At 35.1% G+C, this 15,478-nt stretch overlaps 1 protein-coding gene across 5 annotated transcripts in view; it reads right to left on the bottom strand.

The window, feature by feature from the left end:
• Window positions 1-963: 963 nt before the first annotated feature.
• The window catches only part of LOC108972125 (CUGBP Elav-like family member 2), a 294,009-nt gene continuing 279,494 nt past the window's right edge, over window positions 964-15,478 (bottom strand). For all 5 annotated transcript variants that reach the window (XM_018938609.1, XM_018938610.1, XM_018938608.1 and 2 more), the window contains one exon: window positions 964-2,215. In XM_018938609.1, the coding sequence (XP_018794154.1) occupies window positions 1,944-2,215 (272 nt within the window). In that variant the 3' untranslated portion in view covers window positions 964-1,943. The remainder of the gene's footprint in view (window positions 2,216-15,478) is intronic.

Consider the following 15,478-nt stretch of genomic DNA (forward strand, 5'->3'; position numbering starts at 1 on the left):
GAAATGTACATTTGTAAAAAAAATAGTTTTTAAAAGTATATTTGTAATCATGGTACTGTAGTATTAATTTTATTGAAAAATATTTTGAAACAATTTTAAAAATCACTTTTTTTTGATTTTTTTGTGTCTTTTTTATATGAAATGAGCATATGTTAATTTTTTGATACTTAAGCTTTTTTTTACAGAAAATTATAAACAATAAAGTTAGCAAAATTAGGACTCTTGAAAAATATTTTTTAGTATTATAAAAAAAATTAGTTATATTAAAAATTTTTTTAATGACTTTAGAAAAATATTACTCAATATTATAAAAAAAATTGTTATTACTACAATTTTCAGAAATTTTGAAGTTAAACTTTATATTTCGATTTTTGTTCACATATTTCCTGCCGGGTCTTCACACATTAACTTACATATGTCCGCATGTATGTGCTTACTTTAATAAAATGTAAAAAAAAATGTATTTAGCAGCTTGTCAACCAAACGCTTTAACTAACAAAATTTATGAAATTTTCCTGTTTGAAACAGAATCGTGCAATTTTGTCACAGAAGTATCAAATTTTTACCACAATAATTTTTTATTTACAAAGAAAATACAGAAATTTTATATTTTTAGTGCAGTATGTATTAAATATTGTTGTTGTAATGCTTTTAAAATATTTTAAATTCACAAAATGAGCTTTCAGCAAGCTTTGTGCACAAATTAACATATTTAATTCCAATAACTTTGTGACAGTTGGCTTATATAAGTACAGTGTTTCTAGCTGTACGTTTAAGTATAGGCTCACACATACTAGTAAATATAATAAATATATATTTTTTCCATGAAAACATACAACACTTGCTTTAAGTCTTTGTTAGTGTGTATGTAAAAGCATAGCTTGAAGCTTAAAAAGTGCTTAAGCGCAAGTGTTGTTGTTGCAGCGACACATACTCGTTTATTCATAGTGAAAGCAATTCAAATATCGGCTATACAACATGAGACAATGTAAAATTTATTAACATTCTGTCCGTACAAAATATGAAAATTCGTTGTTCGTTTATGTGTTATGTAACAAATGTGCATATAAGTATTACATAAGTAAGATAAGATAAGATAAGATAAAAATAAAAAAATTAAATTACAAGCAGCCTGTGGGCAACAGTTAACAACTCAATTCAACGTCGTAAAAATTCTATGCTACTTTGTTTCAATAATTTGAGAGAGGTTTACAACAAATTCGTGTAGTGAGAACTTCAAACAAGCTAACAGCTACAGATAACTTAACAACTAAATCCAATATAGATAATAAACAGAAATATTTGTTTGCTTTTATATTAACAATTCAACATAAAATTCAGTTATATACTCGCATCTTCATAATATTATATTATCATATTTTTAATTTATTTTTATTTGCTTTATAAGCAAACCCATTAAAACTACAAGAAAAATAATAATAAAAAAAAATGAAAGAAAAAAAAACATTGTGTACAGTTAAAGCTAAGCTTCCAGTTAATACACATTAATTCAAAAACAAATTGGCCATAATTCAAGCAGTTACACGAACGCCTGGCATTTGAGTAAAGTAAGCGTGTGTGCGTGTGTGTGTGTGTGTGTAGTTAGTGTGTTTGTGTGTGCGTGTGTCAATAATAGCTGCTTAACAGTTGCCTTGCCTGTGTTCCTACCTCCCACACCAACAGCATACCCCAACACCGCCACAGCGTACAGCCTTTGTTTGTTTGTGTTGCTGCACCTGCAGCTGGTCGACATCGATACAGTTAGTTCAAAATGTTATCCGCTATCTCTCTTTCATCTATTCTCCACAATTCTCTACAATTCTTCAAATTTCTAACTTCAACTCTTACGCTCCGTTCCACGCTTTTAAGTGCCGCTCTTCTGCATAATCTTCAGCTTCGCTGCAGCCAACTTCGCTTTGCGACCGTCGCTGTTACGTTGTCCCCTAATAGGGCTTTGATGCATCTTTGGGCTTCTTTAGCTGCACCTTCAAACGTTTGGTGCCGACTTGAAAGCCGTTCATCGCTTTAATGGCCACTTGCGCTGATTCGGGATTATCAAAGGAGACAAAACCGAAACATTTGGAGAGATTGGTTTGCTTGTCAATGAAGACTTTGGCTGAGATGACATTGCCAAATGGCAGGAAAGTCGATGCCAAATCGGTGTCGGTGAATTCTTGCGGCAGATGGTAGATGAATAAGTTACAACCTTCGGGACCTGTAAGTGGAAAAAAAAAATGCAAAATTTAGTTGATTCGAAATAAAAGTAAGCTTATGCGTTCTTTGGTTTTGATTATAGTCAATATATTGATGTGAATGTCAGTTGTTACATATACCATTTTACGAATATCAAATAATCAAATTGTTCGTGAAATATTCACTTATGAAATATAAAAAGACCAATGAGCATCAGCTTGACTTTTGAACGGCTTTCGCGTGCTTTTTTTTATTTTGGCAAATTTTTTCCTCCATTTTGATGACTGTTGACTTGTTGGCATGTCTCATTGACAGTTATAATGCTCTCCGTGAACATGGGAACGGATTTCGTACGATCAACGATGCTCATTGGTCTTTGCGATATTCGTGGTTTGGTACATCATGCATTTGTTTCGGAGAGACAGATGGTCAATAAGAATTTAAAGCCAAAAACGCAAAATTATCATTAATCAACCATCGTATTCACCAGATTTGGCTCCGTGTGATTTTTTCTTGTTCCCCAAACAGAAATTGCCACTCCATGGAGCTCGTTTTCATTCGATCGATGAGATAAAATAAAATTCGTTGAAGGTCATCCCAAAAAGTGCTCATGAAAACGGTTTCAAACGTGTTTTGGGGACTGGAAAAATCGTTGGCATAAATGTATAATCTGGTGGAGACTACTTCCGGGTACTTTTTACTTGTCTTATGAGGTATTTACTTTTACGCCGAAAGTTCAAAACTAATTAAGTAATGACTAGTCTCACTATCAGTGTCATCGGTTTACTTAGTGATAAGTCTAATATATAGTAGGTGCTGGTGGAGTTTGCAGAAAATTCTAACTCTGATAAGTTTGTAAGCACAGGCAAATTGAAGACAATTAGCAGAATGGGAACGAGTAAGAGAGTATATGAATTTAGTTTACATGAGCTTGGTCTCTTGCAAGTACTACAGCCTAGCCCCATCGCTAGGTCTTTATAACCAGCTATAAAGTGTGAGGTGACCTCCTTGCACTCAACAAGTTCCAACTTTTCATAAAGTTGGCATCTGAAGACGTCATTGTCCAATCAACGTTCGCATGGAAAATAAGTAGAATTAGATAGAATAATTTCAATATTTCATACTTGGCTACCTCGCCTTATCGAGACCGTGCCGAAGGAAATAAAACAAATTTAAGATGAATTCTTGAAGCTTTTTTGTTGCATGAGATCCTACTTCAGCAGTTTGTTAAACAATTCACTGATTGTTTCCACTGAGACCGGCTATATCTACAACTTTTTTTCTCATTAACTATAGCCTAATTGTAAGGTGTTGCCTAATTTGGCTATTTCAACTGCTTCACTATTATATGGGATATCACCGGGTCCTCGAACCAGTTGCAGGCTTATCGTAAAATACTATTTTAATTCCAGTAATAGATCAAGACTTTCCTACTTTGTATGAAACTGAAGAAGTTAAATAATTTCAAATCCAACGTGGCAACCTGCTAATATAAATATAGTATTGCCTATTATAAGCACCCGCTTTGTCAGCATAAGAAGACATTCTTTCATTGTTGTAACTCCACTTGAAAGCCATGGCAGTGATCTGTTAGTCGCATAACTTCAACCAATAGTCTCGCTCGAGTAACTAATTTGAGCCATATGCATTTTAGGGAGTTACATGAGTTAACGAGTTTAAAAAAATGGAATTCGTTTATTGTATTATTATTTTCTAAAGACCTCTAGAATATTGTCCTACATTTTCAAGTTGATCCGATTAATAGTTTTACAGATACTTGTGCGCTCTCCAGGTTAGCTAGGCTAAGTGCGCCATTTATAAACGCATTTTTATCGAAACTGTGTTTTTGAAGTCGGTTGGCTAGATTTCTAGAGAACTACTCAATCGATATTCATGAAATTTTACACAGGTCTTTGGTATACAATTCTTAAAGACTTGGATGAAGTATTTTTATTCGATTATAACTATTTGGAAAAAGAAAAATGTCGCGAAATTTCCACTGTAATTTTCAATATTTTGTAAAAGTATATTTGCCAAAAATAAGATTTTCAAATTTCTTTCCTTCGTTCAAGTTCTAAATTAAGGTTTTAACTAAAACACGTATTTTTTCACTTTAGATGTTTTTTTTTTTAAAGAGTTATCCTACCAACGCGGGTGAATCTTTTTTCCGAGGTTGAGTTTAAAATATTTGTTCCCACAAATTTGAGAATTTCTTTTCTAATAGTATACTTGTATGTTTGCAACAATAAAAAATTCTAAATAAATATTTCGTTTTTCACAAGAGAAAAAAAAATTTTTTGAAAAAGGCTGTTTTTTACCCAGGGAAACTCATGTAACCCCTTAAGTCCACCAAAATTATTATTACAGTTATAAGTATGTACATATGTATGTATGCTTGCATATACCTTTTCTATATACACCTATATTTCTGTTTAGTTATTTGTGCTTGCGTTAGAGTTCTTAATGTTGAAATTGTGCGCTTTAGTGTCATGACCCAAATCGTCTATGCAAAATATGCATATACTTGTATGTATATAGAACACAAAAATTTTAGATTCTTGCTACAAATTGATGGAATAATGGGCACCATAAACCGTTGGTAACTTAATTTTTAGTGATTTTCCCAATTTAAGATAGAAAAGGGTAACTTCCGTTGCGTTGCACTTTCGGGTTGGGAGGCTAAGCATCGAAATAGGCAGATAATATATATACAACTGCTAGATGAGAGCTTAGTGAGCTTAGTTTTTAGTATAATAACAGTATATATAAACATATTTAATACCATACCATTTAAATTGCCTTTAATGGCACAGATATTTACACGAAAAGAGACCATGGCGAACACACTAACTTAAGATTTTCCGTTTATTACTTAATTATTTTAGTAAGTCTGTTAAAACTTTTTATTTTATATGTTTATAAACCGTAGTGGATATATACAGATGTATGTTTATAATAATAGGGATAGAAAAAAAAGTTCATTAAATGGCTATTATTGAAGCCTGTGGAGCGCTCTTAGACACTACAAGCTCTCAAGGCAGAACAAGCAGCGCCAAAATAACCGAACCGCTGCCTTGCAGCACCCTAATAAAATTATCCTGAGCCGCTGCATTCACTTGCGGCACTAATTGGCAATTCTATAAACCAACTGATGCTGATGAGTTTTATATTTTTGATAGCGCGCTTTTAGGCGCCCCTTCCCATTTACCGGACTAAAACCATCATCGCCGCTTTGTCGTTTCATTTGCTCTGCTCCATCGCCATAGTTTTTGAACCGCTTACGTCAAAGCAAATATGTATTTGTGTGCTTATGATATTACATGTGTGTATGTGTGTGTGCGTGTGCGTTTGCTATTTAGCACTTGTTTCAGCGCACACAAGTTGCCATGGTGCAATACCAGCTACTCGATGTGCTTAAATTCTCATTAAAGCGCACAGGCAATATAAAATACACACACACACACACATACAAGCATACAGTGCAACCGTTTTACATATTCGCACTTAACACCAAATGTACATATACATATGTATATGTGTGCGTATTTTGCGCTCATGCCTGCTTTGATAATTTAGGTTAATTTTCTCCGGCTCTCATGTGTTGCTTTATTTACATACTTTATTATGCGGCGCTCACTCTTTTCTGGTGATTTAACTTTATGAGTGATTTTGGCGGTTTTTACGAGCATTTAACAAAACAGTCAAGCAAAATTTAATTGGTGTTAAAGTTCATTGGCTCGTTACGGCTCTTGGCTCATATGCGTTCACAAACTCATATTACAATAACGACTCGGTTAGATGACATTACACCTTATCTGTTATTCTGGTGTTTACACGTGACACAACAAATTGCTTTGCTTCCAAGCATATTGCCAAAATTATGGGTGAACTGAGAGCTTAAACAAATTTTCGAGGAAAATGAGCGTAACCAAACTGCCGAGATTCAAAAATAGAGCGTAAACGCGAAGAGATAATATTTTATGAAGATATATGCAGGTTATTAAATCATAATCGCTTTATTACGTATATATGTATAAATTGGTAATGAAAATATTTGAAAACTGTCAACATAACCTTGATTTTTGATCTGTTTTGACGTGGTTTTTTCGGCTTTGGCTCACTTTTGCCACAATATTCGACAATCGTCTGTTTCTGGGTCGTAAGCATAGTTTCAAGACTCTTCGCCAGTAATAATAATTTACATGATATCCTGATAGCCGGAACACGTAGCGGACAGACGTTAGCACAACGCCGTTTTTCGAAAAAAATTTGTGATTTTGGAACCAATCGTGCTTTAACTTTTCTTAGGCCCAATTTTCTTTCAAAATGGCTTTAACTGATTCTTTTGATATTAAAACGTTGTCAGTGTGATCTCTAACTGTTAATCGTCGATTCTCAAGCACGAATTCCTTTATTTTATTGACGTGCTGATCACCAGTTGTTGATGGCCGTCCCGGAAGTGGTTTGTCGTCAAAACGTTTTCGACCCTCTTTGATTAACTTGTATCAATCAAAAACTGTTGCTCGTGACAAATTTTTTTTACGACATCACGTTTCGACACCAGAAATTTGATTCCCCACATTTAATGCAACTTTTTTGTAGAGTAATTGCATTCATCGAATTCACTTTCAGAAAGACAAGCGTATACTAAACACGAATGATTATTTTGATATGATATGGTATGATATCCTACCGACCTAAAAAATAAATATATTTCGACAAATGGGTTTTTTGTGTGAAATTCAAATTAAAAAGTTTTACTATTTTTTGCCCACAGTATTATGAAAATACTAGCTTTGTATGATGAGAATACTATTTTTGAGTTATTGAAGGCTCAAATTTTTGAAATCTATTATTTTAACACTTGTGAGAAGTTCTAACCAACTTTCAATTGTTACCGAACAGTAATACAGCCATTGCTGATGTTCTGAATGGTAGTCTACTCTCTTAATTTAGCCAGATTTTTTGACGTTTTTAATGTCACTTGAGTGAAACTTCGTACAAATTATGTATAAAGAAGGCAGAAGATGAAGAAATCAACTATGTATATACACGGATAATTAGGTGGCATGCCTGGCTTTGCCGACGCCATGGAATAATTCCAAAGTAGTAAACAATTGAAGGAAGACTTTAAGCTTACTTTCGGATCAACTCCACGTGTCGATAAATTGGGTTCTCGGTCACAAAACATTTTCGGCACCGAAAAGGCAAACGAGTAGAAGAAGCTAATAGTATTTTTAGACGAATCCGAGGCAGAGTTAATAACATGCCCGCTGAAAACGATCGAAATAGTGCTTTATATGTATATATTCGGAACAGATAGTACAGAGCAGTATAATAGAACCAAGGATTTATGAAATTGGTTTAGAAATAGTATACACAGACTCACAGCTGCTACTGGGTTTTCTAGTATATTTTATATACTGACTTACAGCTAGTACCGAGTTTTCCAATAAAGATTTTATGATTTCTAATTGTTCGTTTCGACTATTTTTTGACTGAATTGTTGAACACTTCGTGCGTAAGTTTTCTTAACATAATGTTCAAGTGGAAATAAGCCACTTGATGGCTGATGGATCGAAATAATGAAAATATTGCTGCCGTTCAGGTAAGTGTTGCAGCAGACCACAATTTGTCGTTTCCAAGACATCTTTAAGAATTGAGACTGTCTCAACAATCTGGTGGATATTGAGAAAGGATTTGAGCTAGCATCCGTTAAATGGTTTCCATTCCAGAACTGAAGGTTGCTGTATCAAACCTCCTGTATCAAAAAACCCGACCAAATAATTTGTACACAATGATGAAACATGGTATCAATATTTAAAGGTCTTGCGATAGAACAGATCAAACGCATCTAGCGCTAATTAAGCCAATGATGACTGCACTGCTAACTATCTACCTACCTACTTCGCTGAATCTTCACGAAAATACTGCTTACAACCTCCTTGAAGGCTTTGTAGAAGAGTTAAGTCTTTAAAAAGGTTATAGTAATAATCTTAGAAGGACGTACACACCAATATCTTGAAAATATATGATAACTATAACTAAGTAAAATAAAAGCTATTTATATATTTCTAACTTTGAGCTCTGCCCTCATTAAAAATAGTACGTATAAAAGTAGCAGAGACCTCATTAAAATGATATAGCCGCTTTTTTCTATTCTGACAAGGTTTGGCTTAATAATTTTACAACGATATTACCTATTGTGAATGGCTGATATAACAAATTTGTGTCAAAACTGCAAAACTATATATTTAGCTATTGATTTTAAAAACTTAAAACTTGAAAATTACTATTTCTGTTTGTATTAAATTTAAGGCTTAGACGCTAAGAAATTATAAAAGAAGTGCTCCAGCAATGAAGGTAGTGTAAGATTATTTCGAATGTGTCAGAAGATATATTGGTGAGAGAAGGTTGCAGTTCGTTCTAACGAATAGTTTAACTTGTTCGTTTCTATAGTCTCCAACGCTTGGCGAATTACAGAAATATCATTCTGTTAAATGTCTGACAACCGCAGATGATCTCATTGAAATATAAACTTAGTATGATAGTTATATCTACATACTATTGTATATGATGTCAAAAGATAAAAAATTTTTCAAAGCGAGAAATCCAAATTGGATTTTGCTTTACAAATTAACCAGTAAATTTCCCAAATTTTTAACCAGAATGACAGTGTTATCACTGGTGCGGTTTTCATGACCGCCAGTGCATGTTAGATCCCAAATTGGTAAAGATAATGCTAATATATTTAAAAATTACTTGACTAGCTCCCTCCAGGATCTGCTTTCCCCGTTCCCACGATGGAAGGGTCTATGTAAACGAAACGGACCAGATTTTTTATGCGGTCAAGAACTCGACAGAATTCTGTCGCTACAAGAACAACAACAGGATCCACTTCACTCGGCTAAAGCCATTTCGTCAGATTACCATATTTAGTTAGTTAATTTTGTCCGCATCTGCGCAAGTACGCTTCACCCTTGGATAAAAGCCATATCAACTCAATAAACTCGTTAAGATGAACTCAAAATAGCATAATTTCAATATTAATTTATATAATTTTCAATTAAACGAAACACCACAACAAAGCATTCAAGTACATATGTACATATTAATAGGCATATATGACCAGAGGAATTGTCTTAAGACTCGTTTGAAGCATAACATCTCTACTTGTATGTAAAGTGTAATGGGTGCAAGCTAATTTTAATGCAAGTGTGTATCAAAATATATACACACACTGCTGTGATGGTGTCCAATAACGCAAATAGGCCGCCTAATCCAGTATATCGGAGATACGCCATGCAGGCATTAGTATTATTAATATTATCGACATTTGCCAAAGTAGCGGTGCAACATAATGCCCTCAAAGAGATTTGTTTGTAACAGCACTTTCTAATTAGAACAACAACAACAACATAATAGCTACTCGCTAAACATACAAGCTATGCGCTTATCATTAGCTTGCCATATTGCGTAACTGAAAACAACCACGCACCGTTATGTCTTAAGCTTAAACACAATGGAAGCATTTAAGGCGAAGCGGCCGGTCTTCATGTCGTAATTAATAATTTCGATACGATTTTTGTTTATTGATATATCTTAATCAGATGGGGCACAGTGATATGTGAAAACCACTTGATTGGAGAGTTGGAGGTTAGGGGTTACTGAAATGAACTTTATTGGAGCGAAAGTGGTTGGAGGAACGTGGACCCACTTAATTTTAATAACAAAGGCGAGATTTCTGATGATATAAAATCAATCGAAATATATGAAGACTAAGCTAGGTCCGTTAAGATTATTTTTGAAGCAGGGTTGCCACATATTACGAACATGTTTTGTGTTAAACTTTCTTTTGATACCTTTATTAAAGCATAAGTTTTATATTGTGCACTAAACAATCCAGACTAAATTCAAAATGAGCTTTTAAGAAAGTTGGCTCGGCTGTTAATCGATTACTTATGTATCTATCTCCAAAGTTTCCAGTATTAAACTTGCAAGAAATTTTTTTTTATATTTTTAGCAACATACTCGGAGAGTATAAAAAGGTTGAGGGGTGCGTATAGTTCTACCAATAAGATACGTTATAGCTCCTCCAGAGATTCTAAAGGTAAAATATCTCTGTGAGATCTAGAGACTGGCGTCAACTTGAGCTGTGAGCGGAACATGCTTTCACTCTACTAAGATAGGTTACTACATCAATCCTAACAGGGATCGCACTTGGCTACCTAAAATTAATATATAATAGCTCATAAGATTTTTAGAAAGCTACAAAGCGATTTTGAGCTTATCACAAATTTGTTGCGATGGCTTTTATTAGTTTCTGCTACGCCTACTGGTTCGCCGAAGATATGATTGCCGTCATGCTTCATTCTTAGTCTTGCAAAAGATGGATAATGGAAGCTAAATTGTCTGGATGTGTCTACTTCATACAACTCCAACAATTTTTAGTCTCACCGCACGAGTTTCTATGGGACATTGGAGTAAAAACCTCTACTATTGCGTCAAGATAAACTGACAAGATGTTCAGAAGACCGCTTGTATTCTACTCTATCATAAAAAGAGCTTTCCGTCGCACCGCAGCGGGTCGTTGACCAGTGACTGCAAAGCGGACGCAAGATCCAATGGTCCAGTGATAAAACGCAAGATGTCAATGGAGATCCAACTCGGTGCCAATGTTAGCGGGGCAAGGTTACTCCCTACGGTTCGTTCATCAGTATTGTAGTTACTAGCGATTCCGCTTTACCTAATGAGTGTAGTGGGGCCAGCCACTATTTGACTAGCTTTGAGCATACAGTTAGCGAGTTCAGCGTTAGTATTGCCGCTCTGCTGCCAGAGTGACTGCCCACCTCGTTAAAAGGGATGCACTTCGTAGCAATACATCTCCCACCACCTCAAAAACAGACACTTAAGCCTGAAAAATTACTACAATGGTCCGGTAGCCCAAAGCTAAGATTGAGGGAGAGCTTCTTACAGAAAATTCTCTCTTCCGCTTTCCCTACTAACTTCGACCCCTCCATCAAAACGCGCACCGCGTCAGTTCTACTCCCCCCATCCATATATCACTCATGGGCATATGATAAGCAAAAACGGCGGGAGTAGTCTCTGCGATGCAGTGGTTCAAGATCTCAAAAATGTAGCTGAAAGAGGAAAGAATTTCGGCTTGTAAAATGTATCAAATTATATGTATCATAAAATCGAGAATTTGGTGGAACCAACTTATCTTGCTACCTGTCAGCCAAATATATTGAAAGTTTTGATTTAATTGATCGAGAAGGTTTCGGCTTTAATACCGTTTCACTTTTTATGACGATTTTCGAGAGGAGAGTCGGGATATCGAATTTCATCAAAACATTTCTACTAAATAACTGTATACATTACAATTACAGCGCACAAAAACAAAGTTAGAAGATGCGTGATGCCAAGAAATCGGAAAACTTAATGAGAACGCTTTGTAAAGAAAAAGCCATAAAAATCCAGCTTTTGCCGCCCCTGTTAAAAACTTCCGCCGTAGCCACTGGTTAGCACTGAATAGCATGTTTTCGTAGCTTCGTACAAGCATACAAAGGTAACAGAAGCGGCACACAACGACGACAATTCGACAGCTCTTTGACGAGTCTCCACATCGGAGGCAAGTTAGGCGGCTGACATGCACGTACACAAATTCGTTTATAGTTGAAGAAGCTTTTTGATGCTTTGAGCAACGGTATATTGCTGTTACGATATCCTTGTTGGCTACGCTGCGGTCGCAAGAGCGTCTATGCGTGCGCGCCTCTCTACATACACACTCACGCCCACATCCATATGCAGACACGCAGAGGCGGCATTATAAAGTGAGTAGCCCCTCAGCTTTTGGCCAGCTGTGTGCGCGCGAGGTGAGCCTTGTTGGCGCTGCATTAATGCACTTACTCATACAAAACACTTTGGCGTTGAAAATTGCACAAGGCTCTTTGCATGGGTGCCATGCACCAGAGCCGCCTGTTATACTTGTATACAATTACAGGGTGTCACGTGTGTGTGTGTACGCATAAACGCTTTGGCACTTAGGTATGCAGTTGGAGTATGAATTTCGCTTTAATTAATTTAAACACAACAGAAATTGCATTAGTGCATCAAGGCGCGAATGCATGAGGCGGCGGCACATGTGTGACAAAAGCGGAGCAGCCGAAAGGGTTGACCGGGTCACCGGGCAATGTGTTGATTGTATTACCTCTCGGGGGTACATTTATCTGTATGCTTGTATGTATGCGTGGTACCTGTAATGGATTTATTTGAGACCATTAAGGTCGCATAGACAAAGGCGCTTGTGTGGATGAGCGTTCATAAGTCATCATTAAATGCACTTAAAATCCGAAATGAAATGGGTGTCGCATTAATATGTTGAAATGCTATTATTTATTGCGCTTAATTGACGGAAGCGGACTTGTTATTTGACAGCTGTCATGGGTGCATAACGTTGCAAATCACTGCTAATTAAAAATGATGCAGTTTTTGTGATCACAGTAGCACTTGGAAACCCGCTTTTATGAAGAAAATTTTGTTATTAGCAAACCATTTTTAATATATACTTTTAAAGAATGCATAACCATTTAATTGACCAAACCTTTCGGGTTCTGGTTTAACCAGTAAAATTCATCATCAACAGAAAACCTTACTTGAGGAAGACTTGGTTAATTTTGTGAATATTCTCCCACACCTACGACTTACCATAAAGTAACCATGATATATATTTCTTGTGAAATTCTGTAAAAATATTTATATTTAATTTCCAATTCATTCCAAATATTTTTCGAAAAAAGAAACTTACTTCTCAGCAGTACATGGCTTGAAATCGTTCACAAAACCAGTACTTGGAAGTTTGAGCATAAGCTCAGGGCAAAATATTCTCAATTAGTACTCAAACTTTGTTGTAACGAAAGTGGTTTGACTATAAAATGACGGTTCACTCTTGCTAATATTTCTTTAATAGAATATTTCTTGAAATTTCAAAAAAAACATTCAGGCTACAAGAAAAATGCATTGTGACAATGACATTTGTAGAATATTCTAATTTAAATTCCCTAAGTAAATGATATTTCAAAAAAATGTAGTTTGCTAAGTTGGTAGGACTGTTCTTAATTACTATGCGAAATATGAGCACGATCTGTTGACAAGTTTCTTTACAGAAGCTGCTTAAATCGGCACAGCTGAGTAATGCGTTGCCCGTTCGACTGATGAAAATATTAGAAGAGTGCAGAATATGTGGTTGGTTGATAGATTGACTATGAAACACGTTCCTTTACGATTCGTTCCGATAACACAATTTTTTTTTTTTTTTTTTTTTTTTAATAAAGGACATACTTGGTCATCCAAGGTCCCATCCCACATTCATGGAGAGCATTATAACTAGCGATGAGGCACGGGTTTATGAGTTTGGTATGCAAACAAGTCAACATTCATCGGAATGGAGAGAAAAAATGGACCGAAATCGAAAAAAACACGCCGAAGCGGGAAATATAAAATAAATCATATATACTAGAGTGAGATGAGTAAGAGAGGGAATCGAAAGATTGGAGCGAGAGAGGGGAGCGCGAGAGAGAGAGAGAGAGTGGGAGGAAGGAGGAAACGCAAAGTGAGCAAGACGATAATAGAAAGAGATAGTGAGAGATTCCTGACAAAATAACACAAATACACATATTTTATTGAGCAGTCTATTTTTAGGCCAAAAAATTTTGATTTATAGTTTATGTACCAGTTACTTGGTGGTAGCATCTGTAAACTATGCAGGTTTGAATGATATGAAGCGATTTCAATGTTTCAAAAAAAGTCAAATATTTAGACGTGGGAACTTTCGGTTATTCACAATTAAGGTACATTACTGGAAACTCTTAATATTTTAATGACATAAGAGAAATAAATAAATTGCAGCGAAAGATACCGCTTAAGTGGCCTAATAGTTATAGTAAAAATTACCAACATTATTAGTGCGTTTTTTCCTCCTAATTACTTGTGAACTTATTGGAAAATTTATAATGATTGATAACCAGGAAAAGTAGGATATGTTTTATGTTCTTTCAGATCCATCTCACTTCTAGCGATAACATCGAAGATTCCTGCAAATATTCTCATAAAACGTCTCAACAAAATCATAGAACGTAAAACCGAAATTCCAGCGCACCAGTTTGGTTTTCGAACTAACCATTCTACGATTGTTAAAATCCACATAATTACACACTTATAATATAAAAAAGCATTTGAGAAAAAAATTCTCTTCTACCGTGTTTTAGAATGTGGCAAAAGCGTTCTGTAAAGTTGGTCACAAAGACCGCTTTCGAAATTGAAACTGCTTTTTACCAAAACATCATTACGACACCATAAAATTATACATATATCAGGTCGCTATTCCACGTTAACAAGAACACGAGTATACCATTCTTAAGGAAATAAAAGCAGGAGCTAAATAATGGGCAAAGAAATCGAGATAAACCTTTCTTTTTGAATAAAATAAGCTGAATAGATTTAGCCATATCCGCCCTGTTAACCTGTCTGCCTTCTGTCTGTATATACGAATACAAGTCAAACAGTTTTTGAGGTAATGATCTGAAATTTTTTTTTATTTTTTCTCTACAGGCAGCTGCACATTTGTTGGAATCGCCGATACAAGCTGATCGACGCGAGTTAAGTTATTGTATTTAAGAACTTTTTATTTGGTGAGATATCATCACGAAATTTTGCAGAAATTATTGTCCAAGACAACGCTATAACCTTCGGAAAAAAATTTTTCAGATCGGGCAACTATAGCATATAGGTGTCATATAAAGTGGACGCTCTAAATCAAGTACTTGTATGGAGAACTATTTTATTTGAAAAGCTTTTGTCTCGAAATTTGGCGAAGATTATTACCTAGGCTAGCGGTATAATATACTAAGAAATTGTTCAGATCGGTCGATTATAGCACATAGCTGCCATACAAACTAATAATCAAAATCTAGTTCTTGTATGGAAAACTATTTTGTTTGAGGATATATCTTTACGTAATTTGGAGTGTATTACTAGCAAGAGTAATTGCAAAACCTCAGAAAAAATTATTCAGATCGGACTACTATAGCATATAGTTGTCATACAAATTTCTTTGGTGTTGGCAGTAAGTACTTAAAAAATTATAGCAAACATTGTCTATAGTGCATATTAATAAAACTCGAGCCTGCGCATTATATTTTGTTTTTGTACAAGTCTCTTCTCTTTTTAAAAAAAAAAAAATTTTTAAATTGGTAATTTTTACTTTTCCTTAGGCACACAGATATGA

The sequence above is a fragment of the Bactrocera latifrons genome, unplaced genomic scaffold (assembly GCF_001853355.1).
Source record: "Bactrocera latifrons isolate USDA-ARS-PBARC rearing strain unplaced genomic scaffold, ASM185335v1 scaffold_38, whole genome shotgun sequence".
Lineage (NCBI taxonomy): Eukaryota > Metazoa > Arthropoda > Insecta > Diptera > Tephritidae > Bactrocera > Bactrocera latifrons.